The following is a 25,518-nucleotide window of genomic DNA, read 5'->3' as shown; positions in this document are numbered from 1 at the left end:
GGAAGCACGGCTCACTTCTTAACAATTTTGCATGTGTGAATCCAGAGTTTGGAGAAGTCACGGAGTTACTGAGTTACTTTCATTTTCAATCTTGCCAAAGTGTGATCAGCCTACACTTACGTAAGAAATTTGGGTTCTGACACATTCATATCCTAGAAGATGTAAATATTTGAATGCCTAGAGATTTTGACAATCTTTTTTATGTGAAAATGTGGTTTCTCCACATCTACAGCACCATGTACTCGTACAGAACCAAGTGGAAATAGTGACGACTACGTTGGGGCCCACATAAACAGCTTGTGAGTTGTGAGCCTGACTTTTCTAGATATTTGTCACTGTCTATTGTTATTTGTGTAAATATAACTAGTCATTACCTCCAGCTTAGTAAAGCACAAAGCACGCTACAGCTCAGTGAATAGCTATGAAGTTTTCTTTATTGATTGCTTGATGTGTAACAATAATCGGCATCTTTTTCACACATTACAAAAAAATTATACTTGGCTCAGTATGCAATCTTTTAAGCATAGCCGTATTATTTAACAGAAGAGGGGGAAAAGAAACCTATACTACCCAACACAGCATTTACAAATGCACAGAACATGCCACTTTGGCTTGTATATTGTCTAGATTAAAAAAAAAAAATCTCTTTGAACATAAATAAGTTAGTATAATTTTTCAGTGTTTTTACAGAGTTATGTACACAGGTACATTTAAAATGGTTTGTTTCATACATACACAGGAAATGTAAAAATACTGTTTAAAAATGTAGTATCCATCCCCCTTTTCCCCACCAGTATGCTGGCTCTCCAGGCACTTTCCTTTTTTAAAAAACAACATTTTCCTTTGGGCAAATTAACAAATCAAATGAGACACTTTCAATTAAAAAATCATTTCATTTTTTTAATGAAGTTATTTCTAGATCTTAAAAAAAAATTGCCAACGGTTTAGAATTATGTTGACTGTCTACACAGCTCAAAATGAAAAAGACATTTTCTCAACAAAGCTGGTAAAAATTAGATGGTCATTTTTGAGCACTCCGAATTCCCCTGATGCACCCCAGATTTTTTTGCCCAGAATTTCCTGGAGTGATTTTTCCTAACTGATGAATAATTAACTGGTAAATTCCAACTTGAAGCAAGAATGGGGGTAGGGGGTAGAAACACTGAAAAAGTTTTCTTAAAAAAAAAAAAAAGATTTACTGTCATGTAACGGAATTACCAGAGCTCCGGAATGAGAATACACTTTGTAAGTCAATATTGGTATTTGGATGAGTTAGGAATCAAGTATCAGTTCTCACCGAAAGGAAGAAAACAATTCGCTTGTTTTAACACAGGTCCACTATTTTTTTTCTCCTTGCTATAAATCAAAGCAAGCTCTTCGAATCCCCCCCCTGCTGCCAATTTCTCCAGCCCTCCCTGCCCTCCCTCCCTGAAGTTGTATGTGCTACATAAAAGGTAAAAACTATATACACAGGTAGTACAATGAAGCAAATAAGGAACACCTAGTTGCACAATGCTACATCCATCGCTTTTAGAGGCGGGTCATTTAAGAACGCCTAACATTTTAGTGTTATCATGTTGTTGCTTTTTCAGTGCTTATACAGGATGTCCACTCCTCGGAGTCGGCAATACGCGTTTTAATTTTTTTAAATTTTTATCTTCCTTGCTTCATCAAGCAGTGATGGAGCCGATAAACAAGGAAACAGACTCTCCGTTCTGCAAAAGAAACAAAGAAGCAAGAATTAGGAGAAAAGCCCTGGGCAACCTGGCCTAGTCCGAGCCCGGAAGCCCCAGCCGCTGGGAAGGAAATGTGCCCACGAGAGTTGCTGCCTGCACCATCTCCACACGGCTTCCCTCCCTCCGGCTGTCCTGCCCTCTGTGTTGTGCACTTTCATCTACAGTGGGTTTACAACAGCGAGCAACTGTGCCCTCCAGGGGGCATTTGGCAATGTTTGGTTGTCACAGCACTGGGGGTCTAGGGGGTAGGGGGTAGGGGGGTAGGGGGCTTGGGGGAGGGCATGGCATAGAAGAGGCTAGGATGCTGTGAAGTCCTCTATAGCTCCCAGGGCCAGCCCCACAACAAAGAATTATTCTGTTTTAAATGTCAGTAGTGTAAAAGACTGAGAATCCTGGTCTCGAGCAGGCAGATATGGAGGAAAATTCAGAAACAGGTATACTTAACAGACACCAAATGCTCTCAATTCCAAGACGAACCAGAAATGTAATCTCTCAAGGAAACGTTTTTAAATTTTTCTCTCCCCTCCCAGCATTCTGGGGTCTTAGTCATCTATAGCATATAGACAGACACGCCCAAGTGCCACTGGGTAGTCTCGACTCCCATTTTGACTATTCTCCGAACTGGCGACAGAGAGCAACAAATGCCAGAGTGACGGGGACGGTGCCAGACCAGAATGGACGCCTGCTACACTCCCGCTGTGGCTCATCTGACGAGCAAGGCCACAAGTCACAAATCTACGCACAGCAAATAGGAATGCTGTTTCAGGAGACATTTTCCCACTCCATGCACTGCTACAATACTGATTCCAGAAATGCCGCTTTGTAGCGTTCCTGAAAAAACATCAGCTAATGTAAGGGGTGCGTGCCTGCGTGTGTAACGATTACAAAATAACAAACTTGAGTTTCCAATTAACTGTTGTGTTGTTAGTGAGGATGTGAAAAGCAAGGGCAACATTTATTAAGAGTTCTTTCTATGCTAGAGTATTTATTGGGGAGCTGGGGGTGGCCTAAATCTCTTAAGATGTTTACAAACTACTAATATATGGAGCTTTGATCACGGAGAGAGCCAATCCATAGGAAGTGGGAGGGGGCTGAGTTATTCAAATTAGTTATGCATGTTAATCAGTGTAGTAATGGAAAAGTCTCAACTTCCCTTGTACGGGCCAGCCCTGGCCAGCCCTGATATCTACTCTCCATTTCCCCTACAAATACCCAAATCATCCTGTTCTACAGCGATTAGCATACACATGCTGACGTGTTCCTGGATTGCTTACTTACTCCAGCAGAGTAAATTTTACTTCTGCTTTACAACTTCAGGGCAGAGAAATACAGGAGGAACTTAAGTATTTTTTGAGCTTTCCTTTTTGGCTAAAAAAAAAAAAAGAAAGAAAAAAAATACACCAGTTCCCTTCACGTCCACTAACTTCTCAGTAAACAAGGAAAGGGACAGTTGGGGGGGAGGGAGAAAACCGACTGAAGAATGTAACCTACCTCCCTTTCACTTTTAAAATCTTTTGATCCTCCAAAGAGGGGGCCATTTGTGGCTAAGCTTCCCCTCCTACGTGGACATGTAACCACTGCCTGCCATTCCTCCCTGTCTCGGTCAAAATCGGACTCCAAGGGAACCTTGGGGAAATGTGGGACTGAGTTGATTGCCCAGGTCTTGCGGGGGGGGGGGGGGGGGCGGGGGGGCGGGAGGGTCTGAGGGGGGGCTCCTCTTCCCAGCACGTCTGGGCGGGGCTCACGGGGGGGCCAGGTCCAAGCCCAAAAGCCCAGGCCACTTGCCCTCATGTCAGGTTTCAAGGAAAAGTGTCTCTGGTCCAACTAACCGTTGGCTTTACGTCTGCCGTCTTCGCATCCCCGGCTTCTTGGGCGTCTGCTCCACGGAGCCAGCGTTGGGGGAACCGTCGGGAACGTTTTCTTCTGTTCTGTTGGCTCTTTTGTTTTGAGCACTGGAATCTGGGGGCGAGGAGGAATGAGCACACGCATGAAATCCCTAGCAGCAAGGCACAAAGGGCTGACACAAGCCGGCCCACTTAGCAGGGCGCCCCCAGACCCACGGCGTCCACCCACAGTGGTGACCCGTCGGGTCCGCAACAGTGGCGGTGTGTCTCGAACTGAGGGTGCATTCTAAAGCCCGGGGGTGGGGGTGGGGGTGGGGGGTCGAGTGGAGAGAGAGGCCTCCTCCCCCTCCCCCCCTCCCCCCACCCCTGCTGATAAACACCCCAACCTTGTCAGCGCCCTGCGCCTGGCGGGGTGGATCCGTAGTGATGTTTTTAAGTGTAAGAGCAATTATCAGATAACACAATCTCAGGCTTCCGACTCAAAAATCATAAACAGCCGACGCGACTCGGCTCGCGGGCGTTGCAAAGCCGAGACGAGGAAAGTTTCACAACCACCAGCCCCCCTCCGCCCCCCCTCCGCAGTCCCGCTACCGCACCCCCAGCAGAATCTAAGGCGCTGCAAACAAAGTCGACGGTAGAGACCCCAAGGAGGCAAAGCGCTCCCTCCCCCTCCAGCCCCCAACACACCCCTGGGCAGACGGGACGGCCGGTCGGAGGAGAGGTGCAGGACAGGCATTTCTCGATATGGGGGGGGGGTCCCCTACCTTCCGCCGCAGGTCGCTTCCTGCACTGCTCCGCCAGCCCCGTCTGGCTGTCCGCAGCATCGCTCTTCTGCTCCCCTAAAAGCGTGTCCTCTGAGTTTGCCTGGGACCCCATCAGAGGCACCGGCTGGCGGTGCCCGCTGACACCCTGGCTCTCCGGCGCCGGCACCTTGCAGGCGCCTTTCGGGGGGCGCGGGGGTCTGTAGTAGAACTCGGGCAAGCTGCTCTTCTCCACCTCCTGCCACTCGTACTTGCCCTCCAGGGGCTTGTGATTCTGGAAGTCGAAATTCCACTTGCGCTGGCTCGCCTCCTCCATGGCTCGGCAGTGCTTCTCCAAGTCCCGGGTTAACTCTTCGTGATTGACCGGGCCGAAGAGGTTCCTGCAGGCCGACGGCTTGGGGTACTCCGCCGCCCGGCCGTCCATCCGCTCCAGGCTCGGGCTCCCGTTGGGCACCCGCACGTTTGACATCTTCGTCCCGCCTCGGCACGGCCGCCTAGAGCGCGCGCGATCCGAAAAAACAAAACCCGGGCGAGCCCCGCGACGCGCCGACCCGGCCCGCAGCCCTCGCCTCCGGCCGGCGCTCGCCCGCCGCGCCAAGAGCAACACTCACGGACGAGTAACTGCGCGGGCGGCAGGAGCGCGCGGGCGCGGGGGGTGGGGGCGAGGGGAAGCCCCGGCCCCGGCCGGCCCGAGTCGCGGCGGATCAAGTGTACGGGAGGGCGGGGAGCCGAGGGGAGCCGGGAGGGGGGCGCCCGGCCCCGCCGAGTCGCAGCCGCTGCGAGCCCGCGGGGTCCCACGACCCCCGCGGCTCCCCCCAAACCTGGCGGGCGTCCCGGTCCGGAGCGGGCGAGCGCGCGCGCGCGGGAGCGGGGAGGCGGGCGAGAAGAGCACCCCGAAAAGGCGAGCCCCCTTTTTTAAGTGGCCAATATGGCGGTGGAGGGGAGGCTGACGAAGAGGAAGATGATTGACAGCGCGAGTCTATTTAAACAGAGGCCGAGATCCATTGGTCGCGGCGCCGGGAGCCGCCCAGCCCCGGCCGGGAGCGCGTCCTTAAGGTGGCCCGGCGCGCAGCCGCCGCCTCCCCGCCTCCGCCCGCAGATTGGCTGGTCGCGTGATGGCTGGAGGGCGCCGGCTGCCAGCAAACCTGCTCCGGCTGGCCTCGGAGAAATTAAAAATAAGACAAACAAACTAGCCAAACGGCCGCGGAGCCGGGGAGGGGCCTGCGCGGCGCGGCGGCCGGGGCCTGTGCTTGGCTTCCCCGCGCCGCGCCGTGCGGCGCTCCCCGGCGCTGCCCCGAGCCCCGAACTCCCGCGCCCGGTGGGGGGGGGGGGGGTCGGAGGGGGGCGCGCCCCGACGGCCCGGCCCTCCGCCTCGGGGAGCTTTGGGCCCGGGAAGTTCGGGCGGGGAGAGCGCAGCGCCCGGGCGGGGAAGGTGGGGGACATTGATTGCGCGGCGGCTGGTGGGGGGGGGGCCCCTGCGAGGGTGCCCCTATTATTCTCGCCAAGCGTCTGCTGTCCGGGAGGGAGACGCAGGGCGCCTCGCGAGAAGCCCACGCGAACTTCCTATACATGAGCTCGGAGTGGACTAGGTGCCGCGCTTGGAAACGGCTGAGCTGAGCGGGAGCTCGCCCTTCCTAGAAACCAAGAACTTGAAGCCACAAAAACAAAATCTCGACTCCCTAATAATGTTGCCAACAATCTAGCCGTTTGCATCCCCGAGGTGTCACCCTCCCCTCCCCCCCACACACGTACACACACACTCGCGCCTGGTGACTTCTTCGAAGGCCGTTGGGGGTGCGTGTGGGAACTCGAGCCTTCTGCAGATTTTCTCTCTTCTTTCCGGAGGGGGGGATGGGGTTGTAGCAATTCCCTCTACTTGTGCCCGCCTGCCAAATGCAAGGTCTGCACCACCACCTTTTAGGGATTCACCAGAATCACCTAGAATAATGTCCAGGCGACCTACTCTCTCTCCAGGGCTCTGAGACCTTAGAGAGTGAAACCGTGTCCCGGGACCGGTGATTTATACAACCACTGCACCTGTGTGAACTGACGCTAGAATTTCTGCTCTGCTCCTTGAAGCTATGTGGTCCTGGGCAGGGTGGTAGGAATGAAAACAGAAAGGGCAGGTCCCTCCCGGCTGAGACAGCCCCACAGGGCCTGCCCCAGCCCCTGGTCCCTTCTGATCATGGTTTGGGCCAGAGTCCATCCCTTTGGCTGCCAAGAACCACCTTTAGCTCTAGCAGTCCTGAGGAGTGTGTCCACAGGCCCCTGGTACCCCTGGCTGCCAGAAAGTCTACTCTCTAACTTGCCTATTTGTCCACGCTGGGTGGGGAGTGGGGGCTCCCCTCAGACCCTTCCAAAGAACTGCCAGGAGGGGCCTTGCGTGCTCCCACCCTCTCTTTTTACCAAGGAGCGAGCTGTGTTCCTTGAACGTTTCCTGTCCAGAGCCGCAGGGCTGGTGGGTGGCCCAGCCAGGACGGCCTGGGAACACTGAGACTGGTCCTTTGGTTGTCCCTTTCCTTCCTGGTGGCCCCAGCTGCCTTGCGCTTTTGTCTGGAGGCACCTGTACCTTGAGCCAGGGGCCCTTCGCTCCCCAGCTCATTCAGAATGCCCCCTGCCTGCTGCAGCTGTTTCCTGCGTGTGGCCTGGGGTCGCTGAGGCCTCAGGCGGCCGAGGCAGCTGTCTCTGCCCTTTGGTGTCACTCTCCACTCCCTCAGCTGAAATGCAGATTCCCAAAGGGGAAAAGCCAGAGAGCAGGGAGGAGCCCGTGTCCAAAGTCTCACTCCACCCCGAAGCCCAGGACTCGGGTGAGAATCTGCAGGACAGGCCTCCAGACGGTCATTTGCACCCTAGCGCCAGTACTAAAGCCTTGTCCAAAAAAAAAAAATTTTTTTTTTGGATAATTGCTGGGCTACACAGGAATTCTATGCTATCTGGAGGCACAGCTCCGCAGGCATAAAATCCTGCCACCAAAGTTGAAGCGGAGCGATTCTAACGATAACGTGCCTCGCCACCCAGGTCTAATTCTTTTCACCTCGTAGCAGTATCTCAAAGAAATAGAGAAATTTTTGTGGGGATCCTGTGACCTCCCCACACGCGCCCTTGCTGGACCCCCTTGCCAAGGGGCCCCTTCCAAGGGCGGAGCCCCATTTTGTGGCTTTGTGGATCTTGAAAAGTAACCGGGCCACAGTCACGCCACCTTAAGACTCGGGGCTGTGTTGACAGCGACCACGCCTCAGCTAGGTGGAACAAAACGCTGGAGTTTAGTTGACTGCGGCGGCTGCCGTCCCGCGCCCGAGGAGCGGGTCCGCGGCGGGTGCGGGGATGCTGGAGGGGCGGGGGGGAGGAGGGGGGCAGCGCGCAACCACCTTCCCCGCGTATGGGGGGGCGCGCCAGCCAAGTTCCGAAGTTTGGGGTCGACGGCAGCGGCCAGGCGGGCCCTGGGCGGGAGGGGGCGAGGGAGGGGGAGGCGGATACGCCGGGCCCCTCCGGGCGCCGCTCTGAGATGGATCTTGCTCCCCCCACGCCCAGTCCTGCGGCCGCTTTCTTTCCCTGCCGCCAGGCTCCTTCTGAGAGTTGTCTGTGCCACCGGGCACCTGCGATCCCTGTGTTCCCCGCACGCCCGGGCGAGGAAGCACGGCGACACCTGTGCAAGAGACCAATGTTCCCGTTGGGTGCGGGGCGGAGGGGGGGGCCGCCGCCTGGGTGGATGCCCCACCCATCCAACCCTCCCCCCAGATCCCAAAGGCTTAAGCCAAGACTTTTTCCTGGCCCCTGATTCCTCCTCTGGCAAGGGTCGGGGTCCCTCCCGGGAGGCGGCTTTCACTCCTCTTCAGTTTCACAGATCATACACACGGAGCACGCTACATAGAGGGCCTTTCCCGCCCGCCACCCTCTTTAGACAAATATTGACCCGCGGGTCTTAAATATAGAAGTAAGGCAGCATCTGGGGGCGTCTGAGTAAACAGATTTAAACGTGGCTGAAACTTACAAAAGGGAGAGGGGAGACAAAATAAACACGGTATAAATATAAGATATATACAATGTAAAGAGATGATTTGTGCTTTGCAAAAATAACAAGCAGGTGGGGGAAGGGAGGGAAGGAGGGCTGGGAGGGTTTGATGCAGTAGAAGGCTCCAGAAAGTTGGGTTTGGAGAGAGCTGGGGCCCCCTTTTTACCTCTCAAGACTTCTGAGGAGTCCCAGTCTCAGGAGGAACCAAGGCAAAGGTGCCTCCTTGCCTCCCCCCCCCACCCCACCCCACCCCAGCACCTGCAAAAAAAAAAAAAAAAAAAGTGCCATGGGGTCTCACCAGACCTTCCAGATCTGAAATGGTCCTTGACACTGGGGAGGGAGAAGCTTGGGAGGAAGTGATCACCCAGTGTGGTATGCCCCAACGTGTTTGTCTCAGTTGGTGGAGAGTGAAAGGGTCCCCAGGCCCAGCCCTTGCCTCTGGGGCGTGCCCTGTGACCTAGAGACAGCAAATGCAGACAAAGCTGCAGAGACAGAAAGACAAAGGAGGAACAAAGAGGAAGGCTTCCTGGAGGAGGTGACAGGCCTAGCTAGAAATCAGCTAGAAATCAGTGAGGTTAAGTCAAGATTAGAAGAAGGTGATAGCAAGGGGGCGGGACCCAAAGGAGGCCGTGGATGTGGATGGCAGGTGACACAATAAAACCCATGCATTCAGTGAGGGGACTGAAGAGAAGAATGCCGCCACCTTCCAGGCAGAGCTTCTTCGACAAAAGCACCCCTGGGCCCTGGGCCTGCTGGCAGCTGGAGGGCTGAGAGAGTGTCCAGGGACAGAGCTAATGAACGGCCGGGCAGGCAGCAGGCTGGAGTGCAGGGTCCCACGGGGGAGCCAGAGGGGACACAGGGACCTGTGGCGGGGGACCCAGGAGGCAGAGGTGAGGTGCCTGCAGGGAAGGGCAGCTGTCGTGATGCACGGAGAGACGTCCAGGGTCGTGCGCTGGCTGAACCCTCGGAGCTGTGTGTTCAGGAGTGGCCTTGCCAGCGGACGAAGGGACGGGTGGGGTGTGCAGGGGGGAGGCTGACCCCATGCGAATGTTGGGGGCTGATGGGATCGGCTCCAGCAAAAGCCACTCAGCACCTGCACCCGGGCTGCCCAGAAGGAGGGGAGGGGAAGGCCTAGGAGGGCCTTGGGGAGAGGGGGTGAGGGGGGAGCTCTCAGGTTCCAGCCAGGCAGCCCGGGAGCTGGGCCCGGGAATGCTGGTTTCCCTCCGGAGTCTTTCCCTTCTGGGTAGTGAGCACTGGGCCCTCGCCGGCTCCTGCTGAAGATGCCCAGACTCCTTTGCCGTAGGGATAACGTGGCCGTGGGGTTAGAGAGTTCCAGCAGGAGGGAAGCAAAAATGACCTGTGTGTCCCCCGGCCCGGTGCCCCGTCCATGTCCCAAGAGCTCTTCTGGGTTCTCCTTCCCTGGGACGAAACCTTCAGGCACGCCCCTCTGCAGCCTGGGGATATCAGGGTGGCCTCCACCTGCCCCCCGGGGGCCCCTGACCTGACCACAGAGAACACTTCTCCTTGGACCATTTCGCTTTCCACCTGCTTGTCAGAGCAGCTGACCTCTCCGCTCGTCCCAACAGATGAAGAGGGGACCATTTGGGAGACGGGGACTAGGGCAGATCATAACCCAGGCGAGGGGCTTGGCTGCGGCCCTGCCTGTCCTGGGTGAGGCCTGGGTTTCGCTCCACAGTGCTGCCCCCCAAAAGAGTTCGGGTTCTCTACTGTGCGCATTGAAGTTAACTGGAGCTGAGAGGGAGAGAGAGTACGGCCCCCAGAGGGCAAGAGACCACATGGCAGACAGGCATAGCCGCTGACCTGGAGAGGAAGGACTCCGCTGGAGGGAACAGAGGAGGACTCCACATCACAGTGCTCCTGCTGTCATTGTTTCTTTTTCTTTTTTTTTTTTTTTGCTTTTTTGGGTCACACCTGGCGATGCACAGGGGTTACTCCTGGCTCTGCACTCAGGAATTACCCCTGGCCGTGCTCAGGGGACCATATGGGATGCTGGGATTTGAACCTGGGTCGGCCGCGTGCAAGGCAAACGCCCTACCCGCTGTGCTATCTCTCCAGCCCATGTCATTGTTTCTTAGTGTTTCTTTGCAATGTTGTTTCGGTTTTAATTTGGGGCAACTGGCGGGGGCGCAGTGCTCAGGTATCACTCCTGGTGGACTCATGGGACCTTATGCAGTGTGGGGAACCTGGGTCAGCTGCTCGCAAGGGAAGTTCCCTGCCCGCCCCACTGTCACCCCACCCGCTGTCACCATTTCTACCCTGTCCCTCATTCTCCTCGCCCAAGAGCTGCTCCCTTGGCACCTCAAGCAGCAAGGGCCATGGCAAAGGACCCCGTCCCCTTCCTCCCGTACGTCCGACCGGAGAAGACTGGCAGATGTGACTCAGACTTGGCCAACTAGAGTTTCTGTCAAGTTAGGCCGAAGCTCAGAAATTTCAGTCCAAAGATTTATCAGGTCAGGCCACAGCACTAGGACAGCAGAAAGGCGCTTGCCTTGCACGTGGCCAGCATGGGTTCAATCCCAATCCCTGTGGCACCACACAGGGTCCCCCAGCCCTGCCAGGACTAATCCCTGAGTGACAGTCAAGGGGGAGTCCTGAGGGCTGGAGCTATAGCACAGCGGGTAGGGCGTTTGCCTTGTATGCGGCCAACCCAGGTTCAATCCCCAGCATCCCATATGGTCCCCCAAGCACTGCCAGGAGTTAATTCCTGAGTGCAGAGCCAGAAGTAACCCCTGTGCATTGGCGGGTGTGACCCAAAAAGCAAAAAAAAAAAAAAAAGAGGGAGTACTGAGCACTGCCAGGTATGGCTCCCCAAACACAACAAAAGACAAAAAAGACAAAAGCAGAGGGGCTGGAGGATAGCACAGCGGGTACGGCATTGTTCCTTGCACGTGACCTGACCGACCCGGGTTTGATTCCCAACATCCCATATGGTCCCTGAGCACCGCCAGGATTAATTCCTGAGTGCAGAGCCAGGAGTAACCCCTGTGCATCGCCGGGTGTGACCCAAAAAGAAAAAAAAAAAAAGACAAAAGCAGAGACTGTCAGTTCAAGATGAATAAACTAAGGTCCATGTGGAAGGCAGGATTAGGTCCACTCTTGGTGGACAAGCTGTAAGGATTGCAGCTGGGGGCGAGGGGCGGGGGGGTGCAGGGGGGAAGCAAAGGACAGAAAAGAGACCAGGAGGGTTAGAAAGACAGCGCTTAGTAATCGAACCGCCTCCGCTCCTCTATCCTGGAGCTCTGGATGTCCCACTACCTGCGCTTCCGTTGCATGTTGCATGCTCCGGGCTCTGTGTCTCTAAAGCCCTTCCCCCGACTCCAAACTGCGTGCAGGTTTCTGTCTGCCAAGCCCCAGACACCTGCAGTGAGCACAAAGCTGTGTTCACTAGGGTCACAGTCCACCTCCATAAAACCACATTTGCAAGACAATGCGGTTCTTATCCTCTCTGGCAGATGAAGACTGAGATAGGAAAGGCCAAGCTTTCTAGAACCACAAAAGACAGAGCAGGCCCTGACTCTCGCCTGCTCTCTGAGGCTGGTTCACAGTCCAACGGCTCACCGAGAAAGGACCATGTGGGGGGGGGGCGGGGGGAATTACAGATGATTATCACGGAGGCCTTTTTGAGTTGCCCACTGCACACGGTTTAGCCAAAGAAAATTCTGGAAAAAAGTTGAATCCCTCGAGAGAGAAAAATGGCATCTTCTTTGAAAGAAAACTGAATTCCAGAAGGGCTTAAAACCTATCTGGTCATTATTGAAAGGAATAAAACCTCATCAGGAACTTCAGCTTAGATTAAAAAAAAAAAATAACCTTCCTTTTCCAGTAAAATGCCGTCAGCAAATGTAGGTTCTCCAGTATTTCTGGTTATAAATATAGGAAATAAAGTTTCAAAACATGGGTGCCTGACCACATACAGGATTTTATTTCCACCCTGGAGCCTTGGGTGCCTTGAACCCGGAATTTGGAATAATAAATGAATTCCCTCCCAAGTCGCCATTTTCAGCAGCCTCCAGTTATTGAACAAGGAAAAAATGCACCAAAAAAAGAAAGTCTGGCTCAATTCTGATGGCTGCCTTCAGTTTATGCAAATGTCCTCCCCCACCCCAAAATCAAATAAACCTTGAAATTGCCCTTTTTCTGCCCCTGTCCACTCTCTGAATAATTTTTCACATGAAAATGTGTTCATTCCTTCATTCATTAAATGTCTAATGAGCTTGTACCAGATGCCAAACTCGCTGGGGACCCCGCTGAAAACAAAGCTCCCCTAAGGCCCTGCTGTCCTGGCCCGTCGCTGGCCCACCGCGGTGGAAACACACAACACACAAACACAGCATCGGAGCGGGGAGGTGGCTGGAAGTGCCAAAAGGAAAAATAAAATTAGTGGAGGGTCCAAGAGTAACGGAGGCAGATACAAATATCCACAGGGAAGGCCCTTTGAGAGAGAGCTCAGGGGAGAGACCCGAATTTGGGCCCGCAGGTCCTGGGAGATGCTGATAAGACTCAGTGGTCCAAGGCAGAAGGAGGAGATGGAAATAAAGGGCAGCGCGCTGCTGGCTGTGCAATGTGGCGGATGAAATGTGCATGCAGGCATCTCACACAGGCAGCGCGGAGGGAGGGTCTAAAATCAAGCCACCTGCCAGGATCTGGAGAGTCAGTAAGGGGCTCATCCCTTCCGGGACTCCCTCAAATAATACAGGATAACCAGAAGCAATCAGACAACCGGGCAGGGAGGAGGCCAGGGGGAGGGGTCAGCCCTGCAGGAGGTAGCGGGTAGGTGGGGGGGGCCCTCCCTGAGATTTTCCCACCTGGTTCCTGCTGTGAGACCATGAGACCACACTGCTCCCTCAGTGGGTTTACTCTGCTTCCATAAAAATGGTCTTGTCCACCGTTTCCTCTAATCTCTTCCCAAGGAACAGCGTTTGGAGATGGTGCTAAGAAATGTGTGCAGAGTTAGCGTCACCTGTGAGTGTCCTCTTTCAATGGCTACTGTGGGTCTCTTCCGTTCCCATCATAAAAGACAGAGTTACCAGAGGAACAATATAAGGCAAGAGGGTACAGTGGGTGGGGGGTAGGGCACTTGCCTTGCATACAGCTGACCCAAGTTCAATCCCCATGGTCCCCTGGGCTCCACCAGAAGTGATCTCTGAGCACAGAGCCAGGAGTAAGCCCTGTGCGTCAAAAGGCATGGCCCAAATTCCAAAATGAAAAGCAAAAGGAACAGTGTAAGACTTCATGATAAATGATTAGCATATTAATCACTCTGAACAAGAACTGAGTGCTGAAAGGAGGTAAAGTGATATACGTGATAACCTTTCAGGAACACCATTGTAAATCACAGTGCCTGGAAGGAAGACTAGAGAGGGAGAGGGAGAGGGAGAAGGAGAGGGAGAGAGGGGGTTGAGAGGGAGGGAGAGGGAGAGGGAGAGGGAGAGAAATGTCTGCCACAGAAGTGGTGTAGGAGGGAAACTGGGGACATTGGTGGTGGGAAATAGACACTGCTGAAGGGATGGGTGTTGGAACATTGTATGATTGAAACTCAATCATGAACGCGGTGATTCAATAACAAAAAAACTATTAGCATGTTAAATGGGTTAAATATTACAGCAACACAAAGCGTTTCCTGCCCTGCTGTAATGACTTTCTCCTCCAAATCAAATCTGATGAATGTCCTGAGGATCCTGCTGTCCCAGGGGGCCAACGCTATTTCCTGTGTCAAATGCAATTTGCAATCTGTCCTTCACACAGGATGCAATTTCTGACAGAGGCGGCATCCACGAAGCTTCCCTTCTCTTATTGCAGAAACAGAGAGCTCCGGAGGAGTTAGGCCTTCTGTGGCCTCAGGAGAACCAGCAGAACTGGCAATCACGTAGAATTCTCTCTGGAGCCTTTCTGTGGCATGGTCACAGCTGTCCTGATATGCCACTTACAAAGCCTGGAGAGATAAAACAGCGGTTGAGGCGCTTGCCTTGCATGACTCCCACCCGGGTTTCATCCCTGGCACCCCATATGGTGCCCTGAACCCAACAGGAATGATTCTGAGTGCAGAGCCAGGAATAAGCTCTGAGCACTACTGGATGTGCCCTTCCGCCTCCCGCTCCCGAAAAGCCCTGAGCAACCCAGGTGTGCCTTCTCCCCCCAAAAATACACAGCATGAAGGGCAGCTCAATGAGAGAACCAGAGCCCTGGGCCTGCAAACATCCCATACCCCTATTTACATCTAACTTATTAATTTCTACACATTTAATTTAAAATTTTTAGTTGTATATATTTATATTTTATACTTTTAGTTATCTTTTTTTTTTTTTTGCTTTTTGGGTCACACCCAGCTATGCACAGGGGTTACTCCTGGCTCATGCACTCAGGAATTACTCCTGGCAGTGCTCAGGGGACCATATGGGATGCTGAGAATTGAACCCAGGTCGGCCGCGTGCAAGGCGCTACCTGCTGTACTATCACTCCAGCCCCACTTTTAGTTATCTTTTTAAATTAGATTTTTTTTTTTATTTGGTGGGGAGTTTTCATCCCCACCAAATATATCTGACTGCATTCTACCACGTAAATATTTTCATTCTGGTCAGTAATTTGATACAATAATTCTGTCATAATCTTACTTTAGTAATTATTTTATAATGACAGTGTTCAAAAAAGTGTTCAAGAATCAGAAAGATGGTATAGCAAGAGAGGCATTTTTCTTACCTGCAGCCCACACAGGTTCAATCCCAGGCACCTTGTATGGTTCTCCTGTATATGGGGCACCACGAAGAGTAAGTAACCCCCTCTCTAGCCCCCTCCCCCAACTTTTATTGGTACCAGGGATGACACTCAGGTCTCATGCATCACAGGCATGCACTTCATGGCAGAGTATTTTAATCATTGTCTGTGTAATCAAAGTAAGGAGTATAACCCTTAAAAAGGGATAAAATAGGAATAAAGATGGAAGGTGACATTTCACAGTTAGGATCAAAGTCAGCATCATATCCTAAACCTGACCCTTTCCTGCTAACCCTAGTTCCTTCAGAAACCTACCCCCACTGCACACATACACTACGACCTGGATTTCAGCTGTAAATCCACAAATAGCCTTTTTTGGCGGGGCTGTCCTTCAGTTAGGCCAATTTCGATTCTCCAAACAAAATGAATGCAAAGTCAATGGGGAGAAATCCATCAATACGGTTCCAGAGAAGGTCAAGGTAGAATCCCCTGGTTTTGGTGAAGGTCACAGACAGGGCAACCGCAGGATCTTCCATGCACAGCAGCGGCCGTGAGACCACACGTGGCCTGGCCCGGAGCTGTGCTTGACGAGGCCCCTGGCAGGGACATCGCTGGGCTAAGGAAGGAGGAACCTGACTGAGCTAATTCAGTCTCACACGCCCTCAGAAGTCAGCTCTGGGAAGGCCAGAGGGAGCTGAGGGGGCCACAGTGAAAATGTGACAGGCAGTGTGGAGACACCTGTAGCCCCCTGAGACACTGCGGGCTGGAGTGATACCACAGGCTCAACAGCAAAGTGCCTGGAACTCCCCCTATCCCAATCACTGCTGATTCTTATTCCAATGTACCCTTGATTTCTTTCTCTTTCTTTCTTTCTTTCTTTCTTTCTTTCTTTCTTTCTTTCTTTCTTTCTTTCTTTCTTTCTTTCTTTCTTTCTTTCTTTCTTTCTTTCTTTCTTTCTTTCTTTCTTTTTCTTTCTTTCTTTCTTTCTTTCTTTCTTTCTTTCTTTCTTTCTTTCTTTCTTTCTTTCTTTCTTTCTTTCTTTCTTTCTTTCTTCCTTCTTTTCTTTTCTTCCTTCCCTTCTTCCCTCCCTCCCTCCTTCCCTCCCTCCCTCCCTCCCTCCTTCCCTCCCTCCCTCCCTCCCTCCTTCTTCTTTTCCTCCTCCTCCTCCTCCTCCTCCTCCTCCTCCTCCTCCTCCTCCTCCTCCTCCTCTTCTTCTTCTTCTTCTTCTTCTTCTTCTTCTTCTTCTTCTTCTTCTTCTTCTTCTTCTTCTTCTTCTTCTTCTTCTTCTTCTTCTTCTTCTTCTTCTTCCTTCCCCCTCTCCCTTCCTTCTTTCTTTTTTTTTTTTTAATCGAGCATAATGTAGTTACGGAGGCACACCCAGTCACTCGTGGCAGGTTGACTTGGGGGACCCTAGGGGGTGCTCAAGCCGGGTCAGCTGCATGCAAGGAAAGTGCCTCCCTGCTGCACTATCCTCCAGCCCCACATGGAACCTTTCCAAGGCCCAAGGTTGAGCTTTTTCTGCTCTCAGGACCGGGCAGTGTGGCTAAGATTCCCGGACGGAGCTGCACACACAGGCTCGGACAATTGTCGCCTGACTCAGTGACAGACCTTCCAGCAGCAGCACCACCACAGTCCTAAGCAGGTTTTGGTTCAGCTGAAGCAGCCGCTGCTGCCCCGACTCAAAGGACTGAGCCAGGTTTTCCAGGCCGGGTCGGGTTCCATCCCCAGGTTCCAGTGCCCCCACCTCCCCCAGGGAGCAAATGAGCCAGGAGTGACCCAGCAGGGGTGGCCCAAAGCCAAAAGTAAATAACTAATTAACAGATACCCTTCTTCACCAGTAGACTCTCAGGGCCTGATGACTGGGCTTTTCGCAAGTACCTGCCAGATGTATCTGTGGCTGATCTACCATGTGTCAGGCATTCTGTGAGTTTCAAAAAAACAAAACAAAACAAAACCCAAACTAAATGTGTCTGCAGCTATAGAGACAACTGAGTCAGCAAGACAATGAGAGAAGTTTTCAGTATGTAGGGGGCTCCCGGGGGGAAAGGAGCACCCTATAAAAATGGATGAGCACCCTATAGAAGGATGAAGGTGGAAGAGAGACAGCAGGGAGGAAGGGTTGGATCTCTGGCCCTCCAGATGGTCCCCAGAGCACCACCAGGAGTGACCCCTGAGTATGGAGACAGGAGTAAGGGGGAGCAGCATCTGGTGTATCCCCCCAAAAAAACCAAACCAAACCAACAAACAAAAAGGAATAGAAACAAATAAGATACTCCGGGGATACTGTGTGCTGATTACCTAAACAGTTTTGCTTCTCAAGTAATTTTCCTTATACTTTAATTGAGGGATTCTGTTTGTTTTTTTCCCCCTCTACTATTTTTAGGGGGAGGGTCTGTCAAGCAGTACTTGGGGGGCTCAGGGGGCATTCCTGGGGCTTTCCAGCCAACAGAACCTGGCAGTCAGGTATGTGCTCAGGCAGGGTGGGAGGACACCAGGGCCATACCCCCCGACCTGTGCTCAGGGAACCATGCAGAACTGGGATCAAACTAGGATCCTGCATGTATAACCCCAGCCCCGAGAGAACATCTTTTATAATACTGTGTATGTGTGTGTTTGTAATTGAATCACTGGGAGATAGAGCATTACAAAGCTATTCATATTGGGCTTCAGTCATACAATACACTGTCATCCCATTGCTCATCGATTTGCTCGAGCAGGCACCAGTAACGTCTCCATTGTGAGACTTGTTGTTACTGGTTTTGGCATATCGAATATGCCACGGGTAGCTTACCAGGTTCTGCCGTGTGGGCGAGATATTCTCGGTAGCTTGCTGGGCTCTCTGAGAGGGGTGGAGGAATCGAACCTGAGTCAGTTGCATGCAAGGCAAACATCCTACCCACTGTGCTATGGCTCCAGCAGTACAATAGCGTGTTCATATTGCGGCTCTCAGCATACCTGGTATCCACTGCCAGTGTGTCAATACCCCTCCATCACTGTCCCCACTTTCAAGTTCAGTTCTATTGTCAGAGTCTAAGACTTTGTTTTCACAAACCAGTTCCTAAGTTATTTTAGTAGAGCGCTTCTATTTAAGTGCAGGGCCTCGATCAACATGAGATTTAATATACTGTAGCCAAGTGAAAAGATGCGACAGAATGAAGTCAGCATTCTCCAACGCCTCCATCTCTGGGCGGCCGAAGGGTGTATTCAGATGGACAGGGTTCATAATTTAGAGGCACATCATAACCCTTACTCAACATGAACGTTGAATTCTCAGGATCTTAGTGTGTGTGTGTGTGTGTGTGTGTTTGGAGGGAGTTGTCATACCGAGCATTACTCTGGCCCCTTGTGGTACTGGGGATTGAAGCAAGGGTGCCCATATACAAAATCCAAGCCCTAGTCCTTTAAGTGCTTTCTCTCTCTCTCTCTCTCTCTCTCTCTCTCTCTCTCTCTCTCTCTCTCTCTCTCTCTCTCTCTCTCTCTCTCTCTCTCTCTCTCAATCTGGTCCTACATCCTCAGGATTTTAAGTGTGTTTTGTTTGTTATTTTGGAACCGGGGTGGATTTGGACCACACCTGACAATGCTCAGGGGCTACTCATGACTCTGTGCTCAGGAGTCACTTCTGGCTTGGGGGACCCTATATGATGCGAGGGGCTGAACTGGAAACTGCCATTTGCAAGGCAAATGCTTTTACCCTTGCACGCCCTCTGACCTCTAAACATGGTTTTGATATCTATGACTTAAAAGTGAGGCAAAGATCAGAGAAATAGTACTGGGCTAAGGTGCTGGCCTTGCATGCAGCTGACCCTGGCTCAATCTGCAGCACCACATGTGATCTCCTGAGCATAGAGCCAGGAGTCAGCCCTGAGCTCAACCACGTGTGACCCCAGCCCTTCAACCCTCAAATATAATACAATAAAATAAAAGCTAGCCAGCCCTGGTTGATTTCTTCTTTTGTATGGGTTTCTTTTAGGGTTTCTTTTAGGGCTGGAGCGATAGCACAGCGGGTAGGGCATTTGCCCTGCACACGGCAGACCCGGGTTCGATTTCTCCGCCTCTCTCGGAGAGCCCAGCAAGCTATCGAGGGTATCCTGCCTGCATGGCAGAGCCTGGCAAGCTCCCTGTGGTGTATTCTATATGCTAAAAACAGTGAGAACAAGTCTCACAATGGAGATGTTACTGGTGCCCGCTCGAGCAAATCGTTGAGCAATGGGATCACAGTGATGCAGTGATACAATGGTGGGTTTCTGTGCTTAGGAGACTCTTCTCACGGTGCTCACCATATGCAGGGTAAGTGCCTTACCTCCTGCCCCATCTCTCCAGCCCTTGAAATTAGTTTTAAGGACTCCATACACTTTTGGGGGGGAGGGTCTCCCATGTGGTGCTCTGGGGGCCTGCGGAGCCCACCAGTGTCGGGGGCCCGTAGGGCCAAACTCAGTGTTGTTTGGGGGACTCTGTTGTCCGGACCATTGTAGTTAGGCATGCACCCCAACATCCACTGTCTCTCAGCCCAACTGAGTGGATTTTAACTCAGAGGTAACTGATAACTGAGTTAATCAAATGGAAAAAAAAAGTGAATGTTTACTAGTAACTAGAAAAGTTACTTTTCTATTGTTCAAGATAGCCCGTATGGTACACCAACCTTTTAAAAACATGGAAATGATCTCTCTCTTTTTTTTTTTTTCTTTTTGGGTCACACCTGGTGATGCACAGGGGTCACTCCTGGCTCATGTACTCAGGAATTACCCCTGGCTGTGCTCAGGGGACCATATGGGATGCTGGGATTCGAACCCGGGTCGGTCGCTTGCCCTACCCGCTGTGCTATCACTCCAGCCCCGGAAATGATCTCTCTTTGTGCTTACTATAAGCCCTGTCTCCTACAATGAAAGTTTTCGTTTGTTTGTTTTGGGGCCTACCGGCAGTGCTCAGGGCTTACTCCTGCCTCTGCACTCAGGGATTACTCCTGGTGGGGCTAGAGAGACCATTTGGGGTGCTGAGGATCAAACCCAGCAAGTACCCTACCTGCTGTAATGTCTCTCCAACCCCTGAAAGCTTTATCTAATAGATGAGCATCATTTGCTTCTGTGTCATTGGTAAGTCGGAAAATAATATTAATAGAATTCAGAAATTACTTTGACCCATTCATTGTTTTCCCAGTATGTTTACATCTTGAACTTGCACATAAACTTCAGGTGCAAGCTTTCTCAAGATTAATTTTTTTTTTCAGTTTTGGGGCTACACCCAGCAGTACTCAGGGCTTACTGCTGGCTCTGTGCTCAGGGACCACTCCTGGAAACACTTGCGGTAGTATATGTGGTACCGAGGACCAAATAGGCATTAGCCATTGACAAGGTAAGTGTCTTACCTGCTGTACTATCCCTCTGGTCCTCAGTAAATGTTTTTCCATTTTTTAAATCTTAGCAATATAGGGACTTTGGGGAGAAGGGAGAGCAAAGAATTTTGAGGAGAATGTCCTTTTTTAGTGCAAATAGAAGGCATTTGTTTGCCTGAAGAAACATCAGACTTTTTGCTGGTTAGGTTGCCCTGCACAGTATAAATGAAGGGTGGCATCATTTTCTTCAGTGTGTTGAAGAGGGGGTGGAATTTATTGGGCAAGTTGGCTCAAGCCAGAGTCTAGTTTTTATTTTGATGGAACTGCTTTGAATTGGAAGGAAATGCTCTCCAGGATTTTGTAGAGGAGGAAACACATGTTTGATGCTGGGAAATTCTAATGTAGTGTTGTTCAAAGCGTACAATGTGCTTTAAAGTTTTCAAACAGCCACACTTAAAAACAATTTTTTTTTAAAGACTTTCACATGGCTAGTGGTGACCGCATTGGATTTCAGCTCTGCTTGCTGATGACTGAGGGCAGTACCAGGGAAGGTCAGTGCTGGCCTTTACTAGCGGAGTAACTCTTCCAAGCCTGTGGAGAAAGCGGGTCGGTCAGTGTGGTCTCCTCCGAACTCTCTGCTTTCCACGGGTCCTGTTAACTTGAGTGCATAATTCTAAATGATGTCCTGCTCTCTTCTGTGTAGATTCCCTAGCCTTTCTCCCTGGAAGGGGACTCACGAGTTAGAGTTGTTTTTTTTTTTTTGCTTTTTGGGTCACACCCAGTGATGCTCAGGAGTTGCTCCTGGTTTTGCACTCAGGAACTACCCCTGGCGGTGCTCGAGTGACCATATGGGATGCTGGGAATTGAACCCGGGTCAGCCGCAAGCAAGGCAAATGCCCTACCCGCTGTGCTATCACTTCAGCCCCGAGTTAGAGTTTTGAGCAATGGGACCTATAGGAAAGTCTGTGAAGTCATCAGGAGCTTTTGCCCATGTAAGGTGAGAGAGAATACAAGGAGAACGTTGTGTTGGTTTATTGTGAAACCTGCTTTTCTCTTGGAATAGTTTACAGGAGAACGTGCCATCTGGACTATGGCAGCCATCTTTGAGGACAACAGATGACTACAGTACAGTGAGGATGGTAGAACAGGAAGGCAGGCATGGCAACGGAATGAAGAAGCCACCAGCCGAGACAGAATGGGGGTGGGAGTTCCCAAGCAAAGAGTACTTGAGCAGAGAAGTTCCCGGTGGGCATTGCTTCATAGGCACAGGGTTCTCTTTTTTTTTTTTTTTCCCATTTCTCCACAACCCCCGGACACCCGTGCTGATGATTCATTTCTGACTGGAACATTTTTCCTTTATATGTGATGAGAGTGCAGAATTTTCTCCTAATTTCTCCTAAAGGAAGAGTAGGGAGTGGGCTGGGGAGGTAACTCATTAGACTGGGGCATATGTTTTGCATACGGGGGGGGGGGCCTGGGTGTGACCTCCAGCAACAAAGACAATTTGAGTACTGCCAGGAGCAACCACTGAGTACTGAGCTAGTCGCAGTGCCTGAGCAACAACAGGTGTAGCCCCATAAGCCTCTTCCGTTCCCTCTCCCCCACAAAAAAGGGCAGGATTCAAAGCAACACCAAGATATTATTGAGGTTCCTTCATTTAAAAAACTCATATGTAGACACTGCAGTTTGACTGTTACAAATTCGTTTCATACTTCCAAAGTCTTAATGGACTAGAGAGATAGTCTATAGGGGAAGGGGCTTACCTTGCATGCAACTCTTTCAAGCTCAATCGCCTGCACCACATATGTCCCCCCTGGCACTACCAGGAGTGATCTCTGAGCACAGAGCCAGAGTAAGGCCTGAGAACTGCCAATTGCGGCCCAATCCTCCCCCACACTTAAAGTTTTTGCTTTTTTTTTGCTTTTTGGGTCACACCCGGTGATGCACAGGGGTTATCTACCGGCTTTGCACTCAGGAGTTACTCCTGGCGGTGCTCAGGGGACCATATGGGATGCTGGGAATAGAATCCAGGTCGGCTGTATGCAAGGCAAACGCCCTACCCACTGTGCTATTGCTCCAGCCCCAACACACTTAAAGTTTCATCCATACTGAGTTACTATGTAAGATTATAGTAAGTCAACTAGTTTTAGTAGATGGTGAATACATATCAAATTCATTGTTCAGCAATTTCATGTCACAGTAGATCCACATAGATATGTGGGTATAACTAGCAGTTATTTTTTACTGTTTTGTAGAGTGTTCATAGGAGAATGTGCCCCCAAATGCTACTAAAGAAGTGCTGTGGATGACTTTTTAGAGTAGCAACTGTGGGTATTCTGGTGAGTATATTCCAGAGTCTTGTGATAAATAGGAGAACCAACAATCCACTAGTGAGTTTCTTGTATCCAGCAAAGAATTTCTTTTCACTGAAGAAAAATGAGATTTTATTTGACCTTTTTGCCAGCATGACACCATAATTTTCATAATATTGTAATGTGCTAGAGTCTCAAAGGACTCAAAGGATTCTGTTGTTTATTAACTGTTCATTTGATTCCCAAACTTGATTTCCATGAGGGCCAACCCGTCACATTCAATAAAAGTAGTTTGTGGGCCAGAGAGATAGTAGAGAGATTAGGTGTTTACTTTGCACACTGCTAACCTTAGTTTAGTCCTGAGAAATGCTGGAACAAATCACAGGCATAGAGCCAGTAGTAGCCCCTGACCACTAAAGGGTGTTAACCACTCACATGCCCCTCACCCCATTAGTTAGGAAGTCAAATTATTATTGTTTTTTTGTTTTTGTTTTTGTTTTTTGCTTTTTGGGTCACACCCGGTGATGCATAGGGGTTACTCCTGGCTTTTGTACTCAGGAATTTCTCCTGGCAGTGCTCGGGGGACCATATGGGATGCTGGGAATCGAACCCAGGTCGGCCACGTGCAAGGCAAAAGCCCTACCCGCTATACTATTGCTCCAGCCCCAGGAAGTCAAATTATTTTGGGAAAAGTATTGTTTCGCAGTTGTTGATTGCCCTGACAAAGTAAACCCTGAGTCTTAGCCATCAAGATGCTAAGGCATCATCTTACCTTCCTGACATGTATGCTCTGTCTGAAAAAACTTTTCCGTTGAATACTTGCTTAGAAAACTAGTTGTTACCACATGAGACTACTTTCCGCATTTCCTAGAGTGGGCACTACTGCCCCCTGGGGGACACTGGAAGGATCCAGTGGATGACAGTGGCCTCTGGTACAACACCATGAGTTAACGGGTTAAAGAAGGGAGATTTCTAGATGGGGCACAGAGACTTGCTTGTCTGAAAATTAATTTGGGAACCTCTGCTGTAGATAATGGAGCAAGGTTTTATTGATTTTTATAAAGCCACCTTTTAATGAAATCATACAGCTTTGTAAAAATCTTTTTCTTAATTTCCTCTCCCTCGTCTCTGCAGTATTGTCCCAATCACCAGGTTGCACACATGCCTGGTGGTGACACTCACCAGGAACTGCACAGCACATTGGGGTGCTCAATTACTTGCCTGCAGTGCTCAAGAGGCCTGCACTTTGTTAGCTGTGGCTCTCAGCCCTTGTACCCCTAATTGATCTCATTCTCTTTTTATCATTTTTTTTAAAAACTTAGGTCACACCCGGCGATGCACAGAGGCTGCTCCTGGCTCTGTACTCAGGAATTACTCCTGGAGGTGCTCATGGGACTATATGCGATGCTGGGAATCAAATCCCGGTCGGCCATATGCAAGGCAAACGCCCTACCCGCTGTGCTATCGCTCCAGCCCCAATACCCCTAATTGAGATGTCCAGTAATGGCTGTGGTGTTTGGTGGGGATCACTGTAGTGTTCTCACACAGACTCACTAGAGCTCACATTTTTTTTGGTTGTTCCTCCCAATCCACTGGGCCTGCAGTTCAATGTGAGGACCTGAGGGCTCAGGGGACCTGAGGTCTGCAGTGCCACAGCTGACCTGAGCTGACCCAGCAGTGCTCAGGGCCTCCAGGGTCACATCCAGCAGGGGTTGGGGGCCTTTGGTGCTACACTCAGTGATGCTCAGGAGACCAAGTAAGTGGTGTCAGGGAATGAACCAGGGTGGGTGGTATGCAAGGCAAGCACCTAAACCCCTCTGCTATCGCTATGCCCCTCACATCCCTTTTCCTAAGGTGTTTACACACATTTGGCTCTAGTATGGCCAGAAACAGTTTGTGCAGTCAGGGATGGAAAACAGAATTGTGCTTGGCCAATGTGGAACACTGGAGATTTGAACTTGAGGCTGTCCACTAACCAGGCCTGTGCTCTAAGCTCCTGTGCTTTGTTCTGGGATCACTTCCAGCTTCAGTAGTTTTCTTTTCGTTTGTTTTGGGGCCACACATAGCAGTGTTCAGGGGACCCTTGCAGTGCCAGGGCCGTTGCACTGGCTCTCTGCCCATCCCACCTCGCACCCCTTTTTGCAATGCTAAGACTCAAACCCAGGGTCTCACACCTGTAAGGCAAGTGCTAAAGCATTTGTGAGGGGTACATCCTTACCTACTACAAAGTTCTTTTTGGGGGGTGGGGGTCTATACCTGCCAATGCTCAGGGGCTGTTACTGGCTCTCTCCTCAGGAGTGAGCCATGGTTATGTTCCGGGGCATATATGCAGTACCTGGGACTCAAACAGAAGTTAGTGGGTCAAAGCAAACACATGCGAGGCCTTACTTCTGTCTCCCGTGTGCCTCTCCCCACCTCCTCAAGTTTTCTTAAAAGTATCTAAGACCTAAGAGGGGAGAAACAGTGCAGGGGTAAATAAGGCCTTTGTCTTGCACATAGCCAATCCGTTTGACCCTGGATGGATCCCTAAGCACCACCAGGAATATACCCTGCAGGCCTCCAAGTGGTCCAAATTGGTAGATTTGTTGAGCTTTTGAAGAAATCCAAAAGCTATATATGTGTCTATAGAATATATGAATATCACTTATTCTTTTTTAGGCAAAGCTCTCTAAATTATGCCGAAGGACTCCAGAACCATCACAGCTTGGCCCATCAGCACGGGGAGATACCTTTTCTGTACTGCGTGATACTTAAAACTATCACCTTCCTTTGTAGAAATTTGCTCTAAAAGC

At 51.0% G+C, this 25,518-nt stretch overlaps 1 protein-coding gene across 1 annotated transcript; it reads right to left on the bottom strand.

Moving 5' to 3' along the window:
* Positions 1–408: 408 nt before the first annotated feature.
* CDKN1B (cyclin dependent kinase inhibitor 1B) lies at positions 409–5,372 on the bottom strand. Its single transcript, XM_055118177.1, has 3 exons — positions 4,345–5,372; positions 3,566–3,695; positions 409–1,715 (listed from the first exon to the last, which is right to left on the bottom strand). The coding sequence occupies exons 1-2, from the start codon at positions 4,808–4,810 to the stop codon at positions 3,574–3,576; spliced, it is 588 nt and encodes a 195-aa protein (XP_054974152.1). The 5' UTR covers positions 4,811–5,372; the 3' UTR covers positions 409–1,715; positions 3,566–3,573.
* Positions 5,373–25,518: the final 20,146 nt, after the last annotated feature.

Source organism: Sorex araneus, chromosome 10 (genome assembly GCF_027595985.1).
Source record: "Sorex araneus isolate mSorAra2 chromosome 10, mSorAra2.pri, whole genome shotgun sequence".
NCBI lineage: Eukaryota > Metazoa > Chordata > Mammalia > Eulipotyphla > Soricidae > Sorex > Sorex araneus.
This window is presented reverse-complemented; position numbering and strand designations above follow the sequence as displayed.